This window comes from Saimiri boliviensis, chromosome 8 (assembly GCF_048565385.1).
Source record: "Saimiri boliviensis isolate mSaiBol1 chromosome 8, mSaiBol1.pri, whole genome shotgun sequence".
NCBI lineage: Eukaryota > Metazoa > Chordata > Mammalia > Primates > Cebidae > Saimiri > Saimiri boliviensis.
Genome location: NC_133456.1, coordinates 104,819,182 through 104,842,012, shown reverse-complemented (window position 1 = coordinate 104,842,012; position 22,831 = coordinate 104,819,182). Strand labels below are relative to the sequence as shown.

At 41.2% G+C, this 22,831-nt stretch overlaps 1 protein-coding gene across 3 annotated transcripts in view; it reads right to left on the bottom strand.

Annotated features, from left to right (window-relative positions):
- The window catches only part of CUBN (cubilin), a 288,396-nt gene that overhangs the window by 107,765 nt on the left and 157,800 nt on the right, over positions 1-22,831 (bottom strand). For all 3 annotated transcript variants that reach the window (XM_003930638.4, XM_074404979.1, XM_074404977.1), the window contains 7 exons: positions 17,514-17,673; positions 15,430-15,543; positions 12,934-13,044; positions 10,840-10,968; positions 9,535-9,667; positions 1,106-1,311; positions 19-203 (listed from right to left, as the gene is read on the bottom strand). In XM_003930638.4, coding sequence (XP_003930687.3) covers positions 19-203; positions 1,106-1,311; positions 9,535-9,667; positions 10,840-10,968; positions 12,934-13,044; positions 15,430-15,543; positions 17,514-17,673 — 1,038 coding nt within the window. The remainder of the gene's footprint in view (positions 1-18; positions 204-1,105; positions 1,312-9,534; positions 9,668-10,839; positions 10,969-12,933; positions 13,045-15,429; positions 15,544-17,513; positions 17,674-22,831) is intronic.

Sequence of the window (22,831 nt, the reverse complement as noted above, 5' to 3'; positions counted from 1 at the left end):
TTGCATGTGGAAACTCACCCGTAACATGTCATAATAGCAGTTCTGTGTTTCTTCTATGTCCATCTCCAGGATTCTACCACTGACAATGTAAGATGCATTCACATTTACTGTCCATTGGTAATTGGAATTATGTGGGTAGTTTCTAGGCCAGAAAGGAGAGGCAACTTTCCCATGAGTTCCCACAATATTATTATTGCCAAATACTAGGAGGGAAAGCAGAGTAGTAAATCAGACCTACTTAGAATTGCTCTTTAACCAAATGAAAAAAAATACAAAAGGCAAAGGATGTTGGAAAGGATGGACTTTTAATTGACTGTGATTTCTTTTCTGACTATTGAAAGAAATACTGCTTCCCTTTTGTTTTCTGAACTATCTATTAATTCCTTAAAAAAAGGGTGATTTTGTGAATGGAATTCCAAGTCCTTAAAAGTTGCATGGTGTGAAAAGAGGCCACAACTTCCCACATGAAAAGGGGTTCCCAGCCCTAGTGGACTTGGGGACATGGGAAGGGGGGATGAGCAGCCCCCCTCTCTAATTTTGGTTTACCTATTTTACTTTTTTTTTTTAAAGGAACATTTAAAAAATTTACTGTCATATGTGACAGTTCGGAATCACATATAAAATAGCCAATTATGGAAAAGTTGAGCTAGAGAATAAAAATATTTAACATTTTATACTGTTAAGAGAATACCCTATTGTTATATTTGAGCGCTTAAGCTAATCCCAAAGTAATACTAAATTTCCTAAATGTGAAGAATATAGAGTTTATGAAATCAAACAAAGCACACTTGATACAAATATACCAAACCCAAACTATAATATATTACGAGACTCTAACCCAATATCATGAAAAAAACTAATTTAACATTAGGTAGAAATCAAAGCTTAAAAAGAATAATGGAACCATTGAGAATAATCTCCCTTGCTCTTACTAAACCACTCATATATAATTTAGTTCTCCTAATATAAGGTAATTCACAAAGACAATGTAGGAGAATAGTGTAGAGTTTGGGATTGTTCTTGCTTAACGTATCACTGAAAAAAGTATTATTTCTAGTTTGTAAGACATATTCTGAAAGCCATCACTAAAATAGAACCAACTTACTCTTTATAAATGTGGCCTGGAAGCCCATGCCGCTGCCAGAACCATCCGAGATAAATCTGATCCACAGGGTATGTCCCACAATGGAAGAATAATTGAGAGGCAAGGAGTTTCCACAGTATCGTCCCACCAAGTGACCCGTGGCATTTCCTTCTCGGATCTCCACAAAATCTCTGCTGCAGTCCTGAGAGTCTTCCAACTGGAAAGATCTGATTTTGTGAAAAAGATATTCATAGGGATTAAATTGACAGAATAAACTTTGGGATTATTCTGGATCACATGTGAGGTTATGTGAGGTTAACCTGTTCACTTTTTTAAACTTTAACTTTAATCACACGATTATTTAGCTGTCTCAAAAAATTTCTTTCACTCAGATTTGTTGAAATTAGTGCAAAGACAATGAATATACTGCCATCAAGGAGTTTTCTTCCTAGTGGGTAAAACTGGGCAGGAATACAGAAAAATACATAGGGCAGAATAGCATGAGTGCCATCAGAGCTATAAAGCGGCAGAGGGGAACATTACACACTGGGGTCTGTTGGAGGGTGGGGGACTAGGGGAGGGACAGTGCGGGGTGGGGAGGTTGCGAGGAGGGATAACATTGGGAGAAATGCCTGATGTAGGTGACGGGGGAATGGAGGCAGCAAGCCATCATGGCATGTATGTATCTATGCAACAATCCTGCAAGATCTACACATGTGCCCCAGAACTTAAAGTACAATTAAAAAGAAAAAAAAAAAAAGAATTGCAAAGCAGAGGCATCACATCTGACTGTGGGGCTCTGCAATAGCTTGATGGGAATACTTTTTGAGATGGAAATACACATGTTAGCTGGAATGATGTCACCAAGGCCCATGTGCAGAGAAGGGTGAGACATATTCAGAAACCTGTGAGGTATCTGGTTTGTTTAAAACACTGAGTACCTCTAAGAAACCATTAAAACACACTGTCGCCGGGCGCGGTGGCTCATGCCTGTAATCCCAGCACTTTGGGAGGCCGAGGCGGGTGGATCACAAGGTCAAGAGATTGAGACCACCCTGGTCAACAAGGTGAAACCCCGTCTCTACTAAAAAATACAAAAAATTAGCTGGGCATGGTTGTGCGTGCCTGTAATCCCAGCTACTTAGGAGGCTGAGACAGGAGAATTGCCTGAACCCAGGAGGCGGAGGTTGCGGTGAGCTGAGATCGTGCCATTGCACTCCAGCCTGGGTAACAGGAGCGAAATTCCGTCTCAAAAACAAAAAAACAAAAAAACAAAAAACACACACACACACACACACACTGTCAGTTGGTTGAAGGTAAATAACAAAAAAGAAACCACTAAGACATGTAGCTGGCCAGGTACAGTGGCTCATGCCTGTAATTCTAGCACTTTGGGAGGCGAGGTAGGTGGATTGCCTGAGGTCAGGAGTTCGAGACCAGCCTGGCTAACATAGTGAAATCCTATTTCTGCTAAAAATACAAAAAAATTAGCTCGGTGTGTCGGCGGGTGCGTATAATCCCAGCTACTTAGGAGGCTGAGGCAGGAGAACTGCTTGAACTGGGCAGGTGGAGGTCGCAGTAGGCCAAGATTACACTATTTCACTCTTGTTGCCTGGTCAACAAGAGCAAAACTCCATCTCAAAATAAACAAACAAACAAACCCAACAACAACAAAAACATGTAGCTGGGGCAATATCATGGGATAATTTAGGCGGCATTTAAATGCCCTGCAAAGGCATATGTACTTCATGTATGGAGAGGTAGAAAAATTGTGGGATTTGTAACAACACAGGCTAGTCCTCCAATGTGACTTCTTCAACTTGTCTTATATTCTGCAACTGTGACATGACAGGGAGTCAAGAATAGAATATAGTATCGACCTCATATGATTTTCATAGGTAACATATATACAGAGTCTGGAACATGCAGGTACTAAGTGAATACTTTCAAAACTTGGCCTTGCCGGGCGCGGTGGCTCAAGCCTGTAATCCCAGCACTTTGGGAGGCCGAGGCGGGTGGATCACAAGGTCGAGAGATCGAGACCATCCTGGTCAACATGGTGAAACCCCGTCTCTACTAAAAATACAAAAAATTAGCTGGGCATGGTGGCGCTTGCCTGTAATCCCAGCTACTCAGGAGGCTGAGGCAGGAGAATTGCTTGAACCCAGGAGGCGGAGGTTGCGGTGAGCCGAGATCGCGCCATTGCACTCCAGCCTGGGTAACAAGAGCGAAACTCCGTCTCAAAAAAAAAAAAAACAAAAAAAAACTTGGCCTTACTGCTTAAAAACATGAGCCACTCAAAGTGGCATTGGTGTAAGGGTAGACGGATGAATAGAATAAAAAAGAACTTCCAGAAGAGGACCCACGAATATGCAATCAATCCAATCCAATCCAACGTGCCAAGACAAATCAAAGGGAAAAGTCATTTTAACAAATGTTGTTGCAATAATGGATTTCCTTAAGAAGAGAGGGAGGAAAAGAACCGCTACTTGTGCCTGTCTTCATACACAGCAACTCATTTAATATTTCTCATAGATGTAAATATAAAGGCTAGAAACATAAAGACCCTAGAAGAAAAACTGGAGAAAAATCTTTGTGACCTTGAAATGGGCAAATATTTCTTAGACAGAATGCAAAAAGCACTAACTATAAGATTAAAAATTAATAAATTAGAATTCATAAACAAACATTTCATTAAAGACATGAATAAGAAAAAAAAAAATTGGCATCTCAGCACTTTGGGAGGCTGAGGCAGGAGGATCACTTGAGCCCAGGAGTTTGAGACTAGCCTGGGCAACACAGTGAGACCCCATCTCTACAGAAAAATTTTAAAAATACCTATGCATGGCGGCCTGTGCCCACAGTCCCATCTACTCGAGAGGCTGAGGCAGAAAGATTGCTTAAGCCAGAGAGATTGAGGTTAAATGAGCTGTGATCATGCCTCTTCACTCCAGCCTATGCGACAGAGTGAGATCCTGTCTCAAAAAATATATATTAAAAAAAAAATGAATAGGCAAGTTACAGACTGGGGTGGGGAAAGAGGAGAAAATCGTAAAGCATTTATCTAGCAAGGCACTCATAGTGGAAATGTAAAAGGAATCCATACAGAGAATGAAAAACAAACAAACAAAAGTGGACAAAAGACTTGAACAGATATTCATAAAAGAAGAGAAGTGAATGACTACCGAGAATGTGAAAAGTACTCTCTATGATTAGTCATCAGAGCAATAGAAATTAAATACCACAGTCAGATATCATTCCACACCCATCATAAAGACTAAAATAAAGTGACTGATAAGATCGGTTGCTGAGAAGCATACAGAGCAACTGAAGTCTTACATATTCCTGGTGGAAATGCATTCTGACATAGCCACTCTGAATAATTATTTGGGAGTTTCTCATAAAATTAAATGCACATCCAGTTAATGCTCAGAAATTCTACCCCTAAATATCTACCCAATGAAAATAAAAACACATGACCATGCTAGTATCCTGAATATAAAATAACTCCTGCAACTCAAAAAAAAAAAAAAAAGCCCAAAATGGCAAAGAAACTGAATAGACATTTCTCCAAAGGATGAATAGCCAATAAAAACATGAAAAGATTTTCCACATTATTTGTCATTAGAGAAATGCAAATCAAAACCACAATGAGATAACACTGCAAACCCACTAGGAAGAGTATTATTTAAAAATGGAAAATAATAAGTGTTGATGAGGATATGGAGAAATTAGAACTCAGGCATTACTGATGGGAATGTCAAATAGAGCATCCTGATAGAAAACAGTTTGGTGGCCCCTCAAAAAGTGAAACATAGTATTAACATATGAACCAGCAATTCCACTTCTAGGTTTATACCCCAAATAATTGAAAGTAGGAACTTAAACAGAAAGTAAAAGGGAAGAGGAAGAAAGGAAAGGGGGAGGGGAAGAGGGAAGGAAAGGAAAGGGAGGAGAGGAAGGGAAATGGAAGGGGGAAGGGAGGGGAAGAGAGGGAAGGAGAAAGGAAAAAAGAAAAGGGAAAGGGAAATGAAAAAGGAAGGAGAAAAGAAAAGAAAGGGTAAAGCCAAGAAAAGAAAATAAAAAAGGTACTTCTCTTGTCACGTGTATCTTTCAGACAATGCTCAACATTACACATTGCAAGATTTTACTCTATGATAACTATAGTGTTCCCCTTGGGTTCTATCTCAGTGAACAGAGAAGAACGGTTAGAGATAACCAGCCTGGAGGCTCTGCACACCTCAAGCCCCACCACTAATCAATATACCAGGCACATCTCTGGTCATTCCCAGCCTACCAGACCACAAGGGTGAAGTAACTGGTCAGCTCTGTTCTACCCTAGCTCTCAACCCAGATACTAGCATTAGTACATTCTCTAACCAAATCAGTAAGCCTGGTGGTAAGCTGGTGGCTCTCACAACTCCACAAGGTGAGTCACTACCGTATAGACCATTTGGACTACTCTAGATGGAATTTTTGTTGCAAATTATAATTGATCATAAGAAGCAGAAGAAATCATGGTATATCCACATCAGACAAAGCAAACCACACATTTGTCTCCTTTGACAATCTAATGCTTTACAACACAATATTTGTATCTTCAATCATTTTTTTTGCAGGGAATTGGTCTAAATCCATCTTTGGGATGGCTGCCAAGTTTGGTGCATACATTCAAGCTCAATTTTATTACCCATAATATGATCAACAATGTGAAATATGCTAAAATTGTTTTCTTCTGCTTCTCAGAAAGCAGAAAGGGAAGAAAGAGAAAGCATTTTCCTCACAAGGTAAATTACATGCAGTTGCCTCTAAAATCTGTTCAAAGTACAGTCCACAGTCCAGCAACATTAGCATCACCGGAGGTTGTCTGAAACAACGAATCTGGCCCCAGCAACCAACTCAGCCAGAAAGTAAACTTAAGCAAGATCCTAGGTGAGCAAAATGCTCATTAACATTTTGCCCGATGCCCCAGAAGATTACAAAGGGAAGGTCTTTTTTACTATTAGACTAGTGTAATCCAGTGCTAGATGGCAGAAAAGACATTTCACTGACAAATTAAACTTCAAAAAAAGCTTTGTTATTCTTGGAAGTCTTTGCTTTAGACTGGTACATTTTATAAGCAATTCTACCCTTTGGAGTAGATCTGTTAGTAAATGTAGGATGTGGAACAAAAATGGTACAATCACTGTTTCTTATTACGTCACTTTGATTCTTGAACTGAGACGAATCACTTTCTAAAAGCACTCTGCAAGCATAAAATACAGTTTCTGGGCTGGGCGCAGTGGCTCACGCCTGTAATCCCAGCACTTTGGGAGGCCGAGGCAGGTAGATCACAAGGCCAGGAGTTCAAGATCAGCCTGGCCAATATGGTGAAATCCCATATCTACTAAAAATACAAAAATTAGCAGGGCGTGGTGGCGTGCGACTGTAATCCCAGCTGCTCAGGAGGCTGAGGCAGGAGAACCGCTTGAACCCAAGGGGCAGAGTTTGCAGTGAGCCCAGATTGCACCATTGAACTCCAGCCTGGGCAACAGAGCAAGACAGTTTAAAAAAAAAAAAAATACAGTTTCTGTCAATTCCTTTAAATATATGTTTTACAAAAAACTCCTTTTTAGGTTTTATTTCTCCACCTTCCTTTTTGTTGCAGATTCAACCATAATTTCTCCAGAGTTCTTCCCTACTCAATTTCACCACCATCCCAGCCTCATGTTTTAGAAGTTGATGTGACACATATGTTTCTCATATGCTTCTCACACACCCCAGGGAAATGTTTCCAAGCAACCATCTGGATAGAATTTAGACCAGGGCAGAAATAACTCACAGGGGCTTGCCTTCTCATTAATCAACTGCAAAAAAAAAATAAAAAAGAGACATCTTACAGTCTAAAAAATCCATTTTAAAAATAAAACCCAAGCAAGTAACTCAAAGTAAACAAAATTAACTTCTTACAGGCAAGAAAGGAAATAGCTGAGTAGCTAAGTTGTTAGATTTTGTATATGGTAATTAAAATGTAATGTCTATTAAACACTAAAATAGATGAAACTTGCTTTCTATGTTTGTAATCTCCCATCCTCTGGAAGGAAAACCTAGTGCTGCCTGTTTCCATTTATTTGTAAACTATCACAGAAGATACTTCAGAAATGGCAAAGATTGAGAACTAACAGTCACCGAACATTTGCTATGTACCAGCTGTGTGCTGTACGTTTGAAATTTGACATCTTCTTTAATCTTCATAGCCCTAGAAATTTGAAATTATTAGAAATTTGTTATTATTATCTCCCATACATAAAACGAATAGCTCCTTAACGTTTGTTTATTAGTAATTTGTCAAAACCTGAAATTTTATCTGTCTTGAACACCTAGCCCAGATCCTGGCAACCACTGAATGAGAATGGTCAACTATGTGAATAAGGCAGAGACAAAGGGGAAAAAAACAAAAAGGACATCATTTTAATTGGCAATTCCGAAAAGCCTACTAAGCTGTATGAAGGGCTCTGGATTTTATTCTAAGGACAATGATGGTGTTGTATTGATCATTATACAGAAAGCACCACATGGCAGGGTAGCATGTGCCAACTACCTGCCTAGCACATATCAGGAGCTTAATATGTATCTGTTGCGTAAAGGAGTAGATATATGCCCGGTAAACACTATAAAGTATATAGATTTCTTCCCATCCAGAACTCTGTGCTCTTAGTGAAGACAAAGACAAACCAGACTGGGCATGGTGGCTCATCCCTGTAATCCAAGCACTTTCGGAGGCCAAGGTGAGCGAAATTACTTGAGGTCAGGAGTATGAGACCAACCTGACCAACATGGTGAAACCCGACACTACTAAAAATACAAAAATGAGCCGGTGTGGTGGCATGTGCTTGTAATCCCAGCTACTCAGGAGGCTGAGGCAGGAGACTAGCTTGAGCCTAGAAGATGGAGGCTGCAGTGAGCTGAGATCTTGCCACTGCACTCCAGCCTGGGCGACAGAGCGAGACCATGTCTCAAAAAAAGAAAGACAAATCAAAACCTCCTTCCCGTGAGGCAGCTTAAGCTTGCATTGCCTTTCGGCACTCAGAGGGTGTCTTTGTCTTAACACAAGGCCACTCGTACCCTGAAGAGGCTCTGTCTGATTAATGGATTAAAGAATGCAACTTGAGATATATGAACTTGGTCCACAAATAGGATCGTTGTCCCATATTTTTAATGAGTTTCTGACACATAGATTAGCAAGTCTCGGAAGGAAAGTAAGACTTTTAAATAAACAGGCCAGGGACCTCAAAACAATCCTCCTCTCTCAATAATGTTACTTATGTTCTCTTCAAAACAGAATAAGCAATCCCAACCACAGCCTAGTAATAAGCAACAGACTGGTAAATGACTTTTAATTCACAATGGCAATTTAAATTCCAAGGTCCTATTTCTCAATACATAACAAGCATCCATTATCAGTATGACGTGTCATATATACCTCTCTATTAGTTGATTAAAACGTGTGCTTTTTACATTTACTCTAGGAGGTATTATTGTTGCTGTCTAATTTAATCTAAGACCACTCAGAATGTGATAGGATCCTACTACTAATTCAATATTCATAGTCCACTTTCAAAAAGTGTTATAGTGCAATGAGGAATATGAAAGTGTTCTAAAAACTTAAGTTTAAAGTTTAAGTAAAGTTTATGTAAGTTTAAGTTTGGAAGTTAAAAAACTTCCAAAACCATTCTTCTTCCTTTTTTTTTTTTTTTTTTTTTTTGAGATGGAATCTCACTCTGTTGCCCAGGCTGGAGTGCAGTGGCTCCGTCTTGGCTCACTGCAACCTCCACCTTCCAGGTTCAGGGGATTCTCCTGCCTCAGCCTCCTGAGAAGCTGGGATTACATGTGACCGCCACCACTCTCAGCTAATTTTTGTATTTTTAGTAGAGGCAGGGCTTCGCCATGTTGGTCATTTTCAGACTCCTGACCTCAAGTGATCTGCCCACCTTGGCCTCCAAAAGTTCTGAAATTAAGGCATGAGCCACTGCACCCAGCCCCAAGATGATTCTTCTGATAGAAATAGAACGAAAGGTAGATTGAGGTGGGGATAAGATATAAGCGTAAAGAATGCTTAATTGAGATGGGAGGGCTCTGCTGGAATGAAGAATACTAATGAATCTCTGAAACAACCTAAATGTGTCTAATTCCAAAAAAAAGATAAGATTCCTATACTCTGAACATGAACGGGCCACAGATTCATTCACTAAGGACTCAAGAACGTACTTTTGGGAATGTTAGGACTCTAGAACCATCGTCAAGAGAATCTTCATGCTATTGATAACTCAGACAATAACTAAAAGGGAGGAAATTTGGACAAATGCTTCCTGAAGTTCACCTACACTGTGAGTTGCCCATCCTATTAGCACCAGGTATATTTCCTACAGATTCATTAACACTGAAACAATGCACCATAAAAAAGGATTTACATAAAAGACAGCTGGAGCTGGTTGCCAGGGGAACTGACAATGTTCCAGACACATTCCACATTAGGGGGATAAACGTCTGGGTAGCCTGGGCTGTTGAAGATGCCTTCGGCCATGTAGAAAGTTCCACCACAAGCTGGAAGAAAACAGAAATAAAGCGAATGTCAGAGCAAAGATTGAATCAGGCACTATAAAATAAAGGAGAAATAAGGCTAGAGCCATTATCAGTGTAAACGAATATAGAGCATTTCCATCTCACACTTTAAAACCTCCATGTCATATAAAATAACGGAACGATTGTGCAAACTGAAGACCAAGGGCCATGCAGTGTGGTGGATTAGAAGGAATTTCTGCAATGCCTTTTCTCAAAGCCTTTTCTCCCCGTGAACTGTAATTTTGAAGAATAAAAGACTTGTTTACCAAATGACCAGGGGACATATGTACCTAAAGCAAAAATCTCTAGTCCAGTTGGACCTGTACAAAACCACTTGGTTTCTGTGACCAGAATTCTATTCAACCCTGGCCTAGAACCCAAGGCAGCATGCTTGCTTTTCCTTCTCAGTAGAGTACCGAAATGCACACCCCAATCTTCTAGGTGTTCTGCAGCTTTTAACTACTAATAACAAGGAAGACGGCAGCAGTGACCAACAGCACTCTCCCAGCTAAGAGGCTGAGAAACTCAGTCCTGGGTGGCTTCTCTTTCGTCTCCTCCCCAGGTTAGGGCTGCCTTAACAAACAAGTTAAAAAGAATATCAGCTGGGCACAGTGGCTCATGCCTGTAATCCCAGCATTTTGGGAGACCTCTGTGGGCGGATCAACTGAGGTCAGGAGTTCGAGACCGGCCTGGCCAACATGACAAAATCCCGTCTCTACTAAAAAAAAATACAAAAATTAGCCAGGTGTGGTGGTGGGTGCCTGTAACCCCAGCTACTCCAGAAGCTGAGGCAGGAGGATTGCTTGAACTCAGGAAGCGGAGGTTGCAGTGAACTGAGATTGTACCACTGCACCCCAGCCTGGGTGACAGAGCGAGACTCCATCTCAAAAAAAAAAAGAACACCAAGTCATCTGAGAGCATGGGGTGTAGCTGAAAAGACACCACACTTCCAACCAATCCTCCACACTTCCAGAGTTCATTATTGTTAGAATTGACAACAGGTTCACTTAATTGGGAAGAAGGTAAGATTAGTCCCAGAGGTGATCTCAGGAAACTAGTTCCCAACGTCAAAGGTCAAAGAGTCTCAAATAACAAACCAAGAATTTCTACCACATCTCTGTTAAGTGCCAGAGCCATGTGCTAAGGTGTCTTACCTGACACTGATGCAGTGAACGTAGCGTGGAAACCCCCAGCACTCACACTAGAATCAGAGACGAACCTCAGCGTCAGCGCACTGCTGAAGGACGTGATGGGATGGGGCATGGTGCTGCCACAGTAACGGCCTAAATCATGAAGACAATGACAAGGACAATGAACGATGACATGGCAGAGGCCACTATTTCTAGGAAACACATCTTTACTAGAAATACAAGAGACCAAAGCAAAGGGAAGAAATCGCCACTAGGAGAACCACTTCGTTCAGGGTCAGTGTTTGAGACAGTACCTGCTAAATTAAAATAAACTATATATATGAGCTATATATAGGAGAGGTGATTTATGATCAAGAACAATAGGGTCAGAGGAAAAACCTAGATGACCAGGGGACACATGTACCTAATGCAAAAATCTCCAGCCCAGTTGGACCCGAACAAATAAATGCACTAATAATATGTTGTAGTACAGAAAAGTGTGGATGCTGGAGCCAGGCTACCAGGATCCAGCTACTGGCTCAGCCATTTGCTAGCTGTGTGATCCTAGTGTTAGATACAGTGAACTTCAAGTTTCTCTTCAAAGAATCAGTATGTCAGTACGTTCAGCTCTCTTATTCTTTAATTCTCCATTTTAAAGTTTAATTTCCTTGTAGCTTCAGTCAACAACATTTTCCACTGTTCTAATCAGTAGATCACATCTGTTCCCCCAGTGCCCGTCTCTGTCCTGACTCATTCTGGTCACCTGCTCTGGTCACCTGCTTTGACCCCTGGTTACCTGCTCTGACCTGCCTGCAACTGTCCTTCCTGCCAAACTACCCCACTCCGCCACTCCGCTTGCATCCCTGCTCCCTTTAAAATAGCCAATCAGAATTAGACTAGACTGTGCAGTCTAACCCTAGCCAATAGGGAAACGACACAGCAGTAGGGGTGACCCTCCATCAGGAATAAGTACACCTCCCGCCTTGTCCAGGTGTGTGCTCGCCATTGTTCCATCTGTGAGACACACCCTTCTATAGAAGTAAATTGCCTCACTGCAGAAATTTATATTTCAGCACTATTTCTTTGTGCAACACTGAAAATGTTATATGTAACACGAGGCAAGCTATTTAAGTACTTGGTGCCTCGGTTTCCCCACTTGGAAAAAGGGGCATATTGAAAATAATGAAACTTATCTTTTAAGGATAGATAAGGATTGATTTACTAGACCTAATATAAAATACTGAGAACAGTACTCAGTATTCAGTTATAATGACTCTGTCAATATAACATACTGAGAACAGTATTCAGCACAAGATACTGCTATGTAACAGTTTGTGAAATAATCTACCCTTATCCTTGGTCAAAAGCTTACTTACAAAGACCTCAGGCAATGCTGTGAGAGGTGAGCATAGGGTATAGAGAGTTCACTGATTGCTACTAGGGTCTCAAGCACTGTCCTGTGAACTGAGAATTAAGGCAAGAGGCAAAACAGTCTCCTCTCTGACAGACCTTGTCTTCTAGTGCCAGATGAGAAGTTTTTATAACAAAATTCAAAAGTTAGGAAATTTATAGAGAAAGCTTAAATAACCTGAGGTGTTTCTTTTGCCTGAGAACACTTCAGAAACTGGATAGTGGCACTCTTTAATTTTATAAGGATGTCTAACAAACCAAATGACATATTTTTAATTGAATTAGTTAATTCATTAACTAATTAAGTGCTTTGTTTTTTGCTTCCACTGAGGACAAGGCTGAAAGAAACATGCTCCATTTGAATTTAAGAACTGTGGTCAGATATTAACAAGAAATTTCAGACAGAATGCTGCCTATTGCTGGAATGGACTGCATTCCACTACTCTTTAAAGCAGGTGCAACTTTTAAATGTTTTAAAAAATATACACAAACTATTCACACATTTGAATATACTAACAAGCAGGCTGACTTTTTTAATGTGAACCCCACATTAAAGCCTGCTTTCTTACCCTCTAATCATCTTTACTCGGCTTAGGCTGCTCTTTCTAGCTATTGGAAACATTCTAACCTAGAATGCAGTCTATAAATATGTAGATCTATAAATAAAGCACAGCCAAGACCACACATGTGAATGAGTGAGCAAGGTACCTCGGAGGGGTGCATCTTCATGGTCACCATCCAAAATTTCTACAAAGTCTCGTGTGCACGTCGTGCTTCTTTCAAGTCCAAAGTGGGTAAAGGAGAGGGTGACATGATTTACTGGAAGCAACAAAGAGAAGATTCCTTAATAAAGTACTGGCACATAAAACACAGAGGAAGAAGGGGCAAATTGGGAGATAGGGACTGTTGGTTCATGGGTATAAAAAAACAGAAGGAGGCCGGACATGCTGGCTCACACCTGTAATCCCAGCACTTTGGGAGGCTGAGGCGAGTGGATTACAAGGTCAAGAGTTTGAGACCAGCCTGACCAACATGGTGAAACCCTGTCTGTACTAAAAATACAAAAAATTAGCTGGGTGTGGTGGCACATGTCTTAGTCCCAGCTACTTGGGAGGCTGAGGCAGGAGAATCACTTAAACCTGGGAGGCGAAGGTTGCAGTGAGCCGAGATCACGCTACTGCACTCCATGGGTGACAGACGGAGACTTCGTCCCAAAATAAATAAATAAATATTTTTTAAAAAAATAAAACGAATGAGTAAGATCTACTACGTCATAGCACAATGGTAATTGTAGCTGGTACATTTAAATGTAATTAAATTGTATTGTATTGTACATTTAAAAATAATTAAAAGAGTATAATTCAATTGTAACGCAAAGGATAAATGCTTGAAGGGATGGAATACCCCATCTCATGTACCCCATAAATATATACATCTACAAAAATTGAAAATAAAATTCTTTTTACAAAATAAAATTTAAATTTAAAAACCTACAGGGAGATACATTTCACCTCTGATCATTTCAGGAAAGGGCTCTCCAGCAGAGAATTAATGAACAACGCAGAGATGCACATGGTTGAAGGGAAAGGAGAGGGAAGGGTTAACTTCTGTGCTAGGTGGTTTCCTTTGAGAGTAACCGAATAGATGCTTTCAAAAGTGCCTGTTGCATCTAAAACGCTGGTAGTGGTAAATAAGAGGACTCCTGGGTAGGTTCATTCCAGGTACTACAGGAAATATCTTGTTGGAAAATGCCGTCTTTTCTTGTTTTTATATCACCATTGCTCTGTTCCTCTCATAAGCATTTTTCTCAGTACAATCATTTCCTTAAATTCAGATTCTTTGCATGTGCTTGTAAATAAGTCATTCTTTTCACCCTGGCACTCACATTTCAGCTCACTCAGTTTTATTTTCAGGCGAGAGCTAGTGCCCTAAGATTCAGAGACAGTTATCACGAAAGCTTTGAATTACTTGCAGAGCAGCAAGTGCCTGGATACATTTTCTTTTTGCTGTTCTTCAAGCTCCCTAATCTTCAGAATCGGATCTTTTCCTATTGCTGTTCTGGAACCAGTGAGTTCTTTCATCTAAATGCTTTACAACTCATTAGAAAATAATCCTCAGGCACAAACTGCTCTGTTCAAGGGAGGGGGCTTCTTTATCTACTGCTCAGTCTCTGGCTGGCAACTTGCTTTGCGGCTCCATCTCCCCGTTTAAATTGGCTAAGGATGACATCATCGGCCTCCACATCTTATGCATGTCAATAAAGATACTAGCAACTTGTTAACTCCTTACATCCCAAGGGAAAGCACTAGAGAATATTTAAGCCAAACTCTTCGTTTTGCAGATTATTTTGTCATGGCCTTATTAGCTTAAGTGACTTCCCTATTTTCACACAGGCGATTAGTTACTGAGCAGAGTGAAGAAGTTAAAGACTTTCCTACATTCTACCTGAAACTGTATTTTCCTGCAAACCTCAAAGGCAAGGCAGAAGGTTTGCAGGAAACGTCACCCCCTCTGCAGCCATTCTGTCATGTCTGTGAGGAACATTCCCTTTTGTTCTCTGTCTGTAAAATGAGAGCAGAAGTGCTTACCACTGGACTGTTGCCAGGTCAGAAAATAAGATTCTAGGGTTCCAGAAAAGAAAAGAAAGTAAGCATTTATTCAATGTTTCTTCTAGGCCTGTGCTGGAACAGTAGATTGCAGGAGAGCCCAGGTTTAATTTATCGTGAACGTCTGCTTTGATGGATAGGGTCACATACTACATTCTGACATGTGAGTCACTAATTCTCCAGTCCGTGGCTCTTCTTCATTTGTTCACTCAGCAACCGTCTTGAGCATCGACTATACTCATGACACACATGTCAAAACTGTCAATTATTTTGGTTTACCCCCAATTTCATATGCCTGCATACGCTTGTTAATACAGGAAGGTTGCATGTGTGTTGTTGTGTGTGTGTATTTTAACCTTTGCTAGGCCTTGAAACTTAAAAATATTATTTTAATTTAAAAGCAACTGTAAAAATTACTTCCCTGTCAGATTAGGAAATGCTTGTTCTCATGCACGTCAGGAATTGAGACTTGCAAAAGAGGAAGAGGAAGGCCATTGATTGTTAGAACTGAGGAGATAAGAACCTTACTCATAGTCTGACCTTGCCACAGACACCTTCTCTCCCACATGCCTTTTCTTTTTTTGTTTTCCTTACTTACATGGAGGTTGCGCTTGAATGATCCAGCTGCAGTTCTGATTGTTTGGATAATTGGCAGGGAACCGCGGAGAGGAAACAGAATCAAATGAGCTGGTGAGGATGTGGCCTCCACAGGCTGGAGAACACACAAACACATGTATGTGTCATACACTTTTGATTTCTACTGACCGTACAAAACAAATATTTGATGAACAAAAACATCAACAATTTTTTTTTAATTTCTAAAAGGCATGCCAAGAAAGTTCTCCGTAAAGAGAGCTGTACATAAACCATAAGAAAACGAGAGCACATTTTATATTTTAAATAATTTTTTTCAACTATAGGAGGTGGCAAAGAGCAACAGATTAAACAGCTATGAATTGCCGAAGTCATTTGAACAAAATTCTGGCATGGTTCACTTACGCTGCCCATTCATAATCATAGATATAGGGATAATCTGTTTATAAATGACCTCTTTTTTTTTTTTTTTTTTTTCAGGAAAATAAATACTCAATTGAACAACCTTCATAAAGATGACTGCAGAGTATCAGAGAAGAGCAAAAGTCTGTGGGAGTCCCAAAGAGGGAGAGGCGATCACCGCTGGAGGGTGTAAGAGGAGTCTCACTGAGGAGGAGGCCACGGCTAAATCAGGACTGGGAGGGTGAGAAAAGGGAGGCCAGGGAGGGGACCACCAGAGCAGACACAGAAGAGGGTCAGTACTGCAACTATACAGGCTCAGCTGGAGCGTGGGGTGCCCGAGAGGTGTAGGTGACTGATGCTGGAGAGAGGTCAGGACGGTTTCTGGGACCCTTGGTTAACATCTGCAGGGGCTTCAGCTTATTCTCCAGGCCAGGGCAGGGCTTTTACAGGTGACTTTGGAGAGAGATGGGGTAAGGGTAGGTAACTTTAAGGAGGCTGTTATAGTCCAGACGAAAGCTAGCAGAGACTTTTTACTATGAAGCAACATACAGGTGAATAATTACATGCAAAAGAACTATTAGGAAACTAGTTTTTCTTCTAAATCAACAAGAATATAGCCTGTCTTGCTCCAAAGTCTAAAGATCTATGGTATATACTTGGGAGACCTCCATCTAGACACTATCCCCAACCAGAACTCTTTACTACAGAATATAAATGAGTTCACTAAGATAAACATAATGACTACACAGACTAAACGTATTTGCAGTGAATGTTCTGAAACATCTGAATACGAATAATCTCTGACTATGGGATAAAAGGTTCGTCTCGCAAGAATGAGCAGATGAAAGACAATGCGTAAGAAGGTCTTGGAGAAGTGGTGCTTTAAGAACAAAAACAAGGGCCGGGTGCAGTGGCTCATGCCTGCAATTCTAGCACTTTGGGAGGCTAGACAGGAGAATCACTTGAGGCCAAGAGTTTGAGACCAGCTTGGACAACAGGGCAAGATCCCATCTCTTAAAAAAAAAAAAAAAAAAAAACAAAAGGAGCCAGGCATTTCACTGTTGCACCCATAGTCCCAGCTACTCAGGAGGCTGAGGTGGGAGGATCACCTGAGCCTGGGAGCTCGAGGCTTCAATGAGCCACGACTGCTCTCCAGCCTGGGTGACAAGGTGAGACCCTGTGGGAAAAACAGGAAGGGGAGGGAAAGAGAGGGGAGGAAAAGGAAGGGGAGGAGAGGAAGGGAGGGAAACAAAGAAAGAAAAATAAATGGAAATCAAGAGTGACTCCTCAGTTGGACAACGGCAAGATTCAGAAAGGAGGGAAAGCACTGCCCCTGGGGGCTAGAATCTGATTATATTACAAGCAAGTCTTATAATTTATAGCAGTGCATCCCATTCTAGTATAAAGCCTTGGATCGTCCTAGATCAATGAATTTGGAGAAAAACTTTCCTATACTGTGTCTAGCCTTAAAAGCACTTTTAAAAAGTATTATTCTGAACATTCATTAGAGATGCAGGTCCAAAGGAAGTCAGACAAGGAGACGGTTACAAGCATCAGGAGTTGGGATAATTGTAAGTCACAGTTCTTACTGTGATAAAATTCTGAGCACAGGTATCATTTTACTGTTGCACCGAACAGGGCACTCAAGATTTCTCTTGTGCTGGGGAAGACCCACAGGGTACTTGCCTTGCCTGAATTGAGCTCGGAAGCCCCTGTTCTGTCTGGAAGGGCCAGATTGAAATCTCACAAAGAGGCTGTTTCCTGAGGAGACGATGGGGTTAGACAGCTGCTCCCTTCCACACGTCCTGGCAAGGCGGGTCGTTGCGTAGCTTACACCATCATATGCCTACAGGAAAGGTGACAGGGCAAACACTGGTTCAGAGCTTCAGATTCACATCTAGAAGGGCTGTATTCCGTGAAGTGCCTGCACATCAATGAGCTAGTGGAAAATCACGTTTGCTGTATCAAGTGAAACTGGCTTTATTTTCTTGTCTTGTCTCACAGCTCCATGGGAGTTTTTGAGTCTTTGGTCATTTCTAGGGACACCAACATGAATTTCAGCAGGAGTTCCTCTGTCAGAACCACTACTAGATCTCCTGATGTCTTTATAAATGCCATCCCTTCCAGACTCTGTTTCCTTCCCAATCTCAGGCCATGCCCACAACATGTGCTGGAAATGTGATGCAAGAATGAACACCTGAGAAAACACATGAGAAATAATGATGAGTGATGAGCATTTGTTGTCAGAATCACGACTTATTGGATCTGTTTGTTCTTCATAGGGTAATGGTCAAGCAAGAAGAGAAATGGCAGAATTCTTTCAAATGATAGGAGTGATATGAGGCTGATTTCAAAAGTTACTTCTCTCTCTTTTTGGTTTTCCGAAGACCACTCCAGCCAACATGACAAAACCCTCTCTCTACTAAAAACACACAAAAAATTAGCCAGGTATGGTTGTGGGTTCCTGTAATCCCAGCTACTCAGGAGGCTGAGGCATGAGATTTGCTTGAACCCAGGAGGTGGAGGTTGCTGTTAGCCGTGATTGCACCACTGCATTCCAGCATGGGTGACAGAGTGAGACTCCAACTCAAAAAAAGAAGGTTTCCATGGGTCCCTGAATTGAAATGATATACTAATGACATTCCAAATGTGATGAGCATGTTGTAATTTTACAAACTCCATAACAAATCCTAACCTATGTGATTTACTATAACAATGAAGACAGGGAGGCAAGTGTATAAGCTATAAAACTATTGTCTTATTCAATGTAATAAGCTAATAACTCATCCAAGCTCATATAGCTAGTGAGCCACAGAGTCTCCTCTCTCCAAATTCTATATTTACCATATTACTTCTCTTTAAAATGCTCATGACACATCTCAGTCTGCTTTGTGATGCTACAGAATACCTAAGGCCAGGTGATTTCTAAAGAGCAGAAATTTATTTCTCACAGTTCTGAAGGCTGGGAAGTCCGAAATCAAGGTGCCAGCAAATTAGAGCCAGGTGTCTCTGCTTCAAGATGATATCTTGAATGCTGCATCCTCTTGGGGGAAGGAACATCACGTCCTCAAGCAGCAGAAGTACAGAAGAGAGAGAACTCACTCTTGCCAGACCCCACAATTTTTTTTGAAACAGAGTCTCACTGTGTCACCCAGGCTGGAGTGCAATGGCGCAATGTTGGCTCACTGCAACCTCTGCCTCCCGGATTCAAGCAATTCTCCTGCCTCAGCCTCCAGAGTAGCTGGGATTACAGGCATGTGCCACCACGCCTGGCTACTTTTTTGTATTTTTAGTATAGACAGGGTTTCACCATTTTAGCCAGGATGGTCTCGATCTCCTGACCTCATGATCCGACCACCTCAGCCTCCCAAAGTGCTGGGATTACAGGCGTGAGCCCTTTTTATAGCAAAATTAATCACTTCTCCATGGCAAGGCTTTCGTAATCTGAACACCTACCAAAAGGCCATACCTCCTGACACTGTTGTATTGGACACTAAGTTTCCAACACAGGAACTTTTGAGGGAACACATTCAAACCACAGAATGATAGTTATTAAGTTTTATGTACCTAATTGCCATTTTATGAAATTTTAAAACCTCAGGCTATCAAGAAGGGAGAATGTTTTTAACAGAGTTTGAAATATAAACTCTTTTATTTGAGTGTTCTTAACACTTGGAATATCAAATCAATATTCTCACATTTAAAGTTTCAATTTATAAAATTACACAAGAAAAGCACTTCAAGGAAGAAAATATGGGAAACCTTGTTCCCATTCATTTACAATTCTAAAGTCACAAAAATCATCAATATGCATTTTCCCTTAACTTCCATTTAGTTCCCAAGGCAAAGCTAGCAAATGATATTGCTATTGGATACATATATAATATATTAACATAACATATAATTCTTACGTAAGGCTACTGCCAAGAGTTTGCTAGGCCTCAGCATTGATTTTCCGATTGCTGCTAAAATGGTAAAAGTCAGGGCAATATACAAACAAAATAAAACTTCACATCTCAACTAATTCATTTCTAGATAATAAAATAAAAATTTGAAGTTGAAACCACAAAATAAAAAGTAGCCACCATCCCCAGGAGAATTCCAACTAGAGAATCTCTTAAAACAGAGGCAGATCTAGTGGAGTGGTCATCTAATTTCTACAGAAAAGTTAACCAGTCTTTTTTTAAAATATCCAGAATTTTATAAACTGTCAAGATACTAGTACACACATTCAAAATATATACCAGGCCAGGCACGGTGGCTCACACCTATAATCCCAGCACTTTGGGAGACCGAGGTGGGTGGATCACCTGAGGTCAGGAGTTTGAGATCAGTTTGGTCAACATGGTATAACCCCACCTCTATTAAAAATACAAAAATTAGCTGGGCGTGGTGGTACGTGCCCATAATCCCAGCTACTCAGGAGGCTGAGGCATGAGAATCACTTGAACCCGGGAGGTGGAGGTTACAGTGAGTTGAGATCACGCCACTGCACTCCAACCTGGGTGACAAAACAAAACTCCAAATCAAAACAAAACAAACAAAACCCCCCCACAAAATAAAAAAAAAAAAACTTAACTTTATTATATAAAAAAGAAGACTTTTTTAAAAGTACAGAACCTGGCACATAACTGGCAATAAATGTTTGATGAACAAATGAATAAATGAATATGTATGACAGTTGTTGGTCTTAAAAAACTGAGGACTAGCATTTGAGAAAAATCCTGAGTTAAGGACCCTCATGGATTCAGTGGTATAAACACATAGTACACACAACTGTGGCTAAGAGGGTATTCACAGCGGGGGTGGAGTCTCAGCTGGGGCCGCTTTCTGAGCAGGTTTCCTGCATGTAAGGTCTGAAGGAGAACAAAGGGGCCCAACCACAGGGCATGGCCGATGCCATGCACTCTACTCCCAGGGGCCCTTCACCAGCAGAGTCAGAGAAGGTAGAGACAGAAGGTGGGCAGAGGACATCAGACCCATCTCCAAAGCCCAGAGTATTCTGAACACATGACATATTATGATTCTGTCAGGTCCCCTCCACATCCTAAACTCTAGCCAGAAGTGAGAACTAAGCCAAACATTTATGAAATTTCTTTTAATTATTACTATTTTTATAGTCAGGGTCTTACCATCACCCAGGCTGGCATACAGTTGTATGATAGCTCACTACAGCCTTGACCTCCTGGGCCCAAGGGATCCTCCCACCTCAGCCTCCCAAATAGCTGGGACTACAGGTGTGCACTACCACACTTAGCTAATTTTGAAATTTTTTGTAGGGAGAGGATTTTGTTGTGTTGTCTAGGTCTGGAACTCCTGGCTCGTGATCCTCCTGCCTCAGCCTCCCAAAGTACTAGGATCATAGGCATGAGCTACAGTGCCCAGCCTTAACCTTCATACTTGATGCTTCAGTACCTTGAGATCTGTGTAAATGTCCATCATTTCTAAAGTTAACATGTGTTCAACCTTGTCACGTGTCAAGTGATGTGGGAGGAAAACTGCTGAAGTGAGAGATGAGCACCTCTTCCTGGTGACATTTCTAGTTCTGGGGTCCTGTGGTCAGAGCTCTAGAGAATGGTAATGTGGGAAGATAAAGAAGCCAAGCAAAGGGAACTTGTTATTCTCATACACACCTTTGTCATATAATATGCATCATTTAAAAGTGCATATTATTTAAAAGATGGTGGCAGGATTCCTTTTAAAAAACAATCCATTGAGCAAAATATCTTCATAGACGCTCAGAATATGAGCATAGTAGGGGAGGTGTTGTTTTATGTTGTTAGGGACAAGCTGCTCTTCTCTCTTTGCTTCCTCATCTGTTGCTAAATTTCTTAATCTACGAAATGGTATTAATATGAATATATAGCTCATATTGTTCATAAGAATGAGTTAAAATATATAAATACTTAGGAGAGTGGCCGGCGTGTAGCAAGCATGTGACAGAGGTAAGCCTCTACTATTAAAGTGAGACAAAGTGGTAGCTAAATTGCCATGGGAGAAATGAAGTAGGGAATGAGAAAGCTATAGAGGCAAAAAAGAAAAGAGGACCAAGAGGCGGTGGGTTATCCAGAAGTATGGGTAGGTAGGAGTGGGAGAAATAATCAATGAAAATTTCCCAGCTGGAGATTGTGGGGGTGGGGGGTGGTAGGCAATTTCTGACCTGGCTCTCAGTGGTCTGGGCATCCTGGTATTCACGCCTCCGTATGACCTCCTCCCTGGGCTATAGGATAGACCTCCTGATTTGTTCTAATTAGTAGAATACAATGGAAGTGATATTCTGTCACCTCCATAATGGGGTGAGAAAAGATGGTGCCTTCACTCTTGCTTGCATTTTCTGTCTTGTTGGACTCTGTCGCTCTCTCTGTGAAATATTACTTTGCATGTTTATGAGCAAGGTGTCGTGTTCTGAGACACTCTGTGGGGAGGCCTGCCTGGCAGGGAGTCAAGGGAGGCCTCAGCTAACAGCCTGCAAGGAACCGAACCCTGCATACGTCCACGTGAGTGAGCCAGGAGGCACCCAGGTGAGTGGCATCTGGCATCCTGACCCACGGAAACTGTAAATGTTGTTGTCTTAAGTCACTAAGTTTTCAGGTAAGTCTGCGGGTGCGGAATGAAGAAGGTTGAGGAGAGAGGGAACAAAGGCTGCTGAAGAATGGAGAATGAGGCTGTCCAACGCTGCATTCAGGTCACATGCTCTCTGCAGAAACACCCCAGTGTCCTCATCTAAAAATGAGGGTAGGTAATCTCCCTGTGCTGCCTCACAAGGTTATTGTAAAGATCAAATAAAACGATGTATTGAAAGTTTTGTGGAAAATATGATTACAAGTATGAAGGTAAGTTTTTCTCATTTCGCTACAGAAATTCTCACATATACACTTCTTTTTTTGTGTGTGTGTGACAGAGTCTTGCTCTGTTATCCACACTGGAGTACAGTGGTGCAATCTCAGCTCATTGCAACTTCCACCTGCTGGGTTCAAGTGATTCTCCTGCCTCAGCCTCCCGAG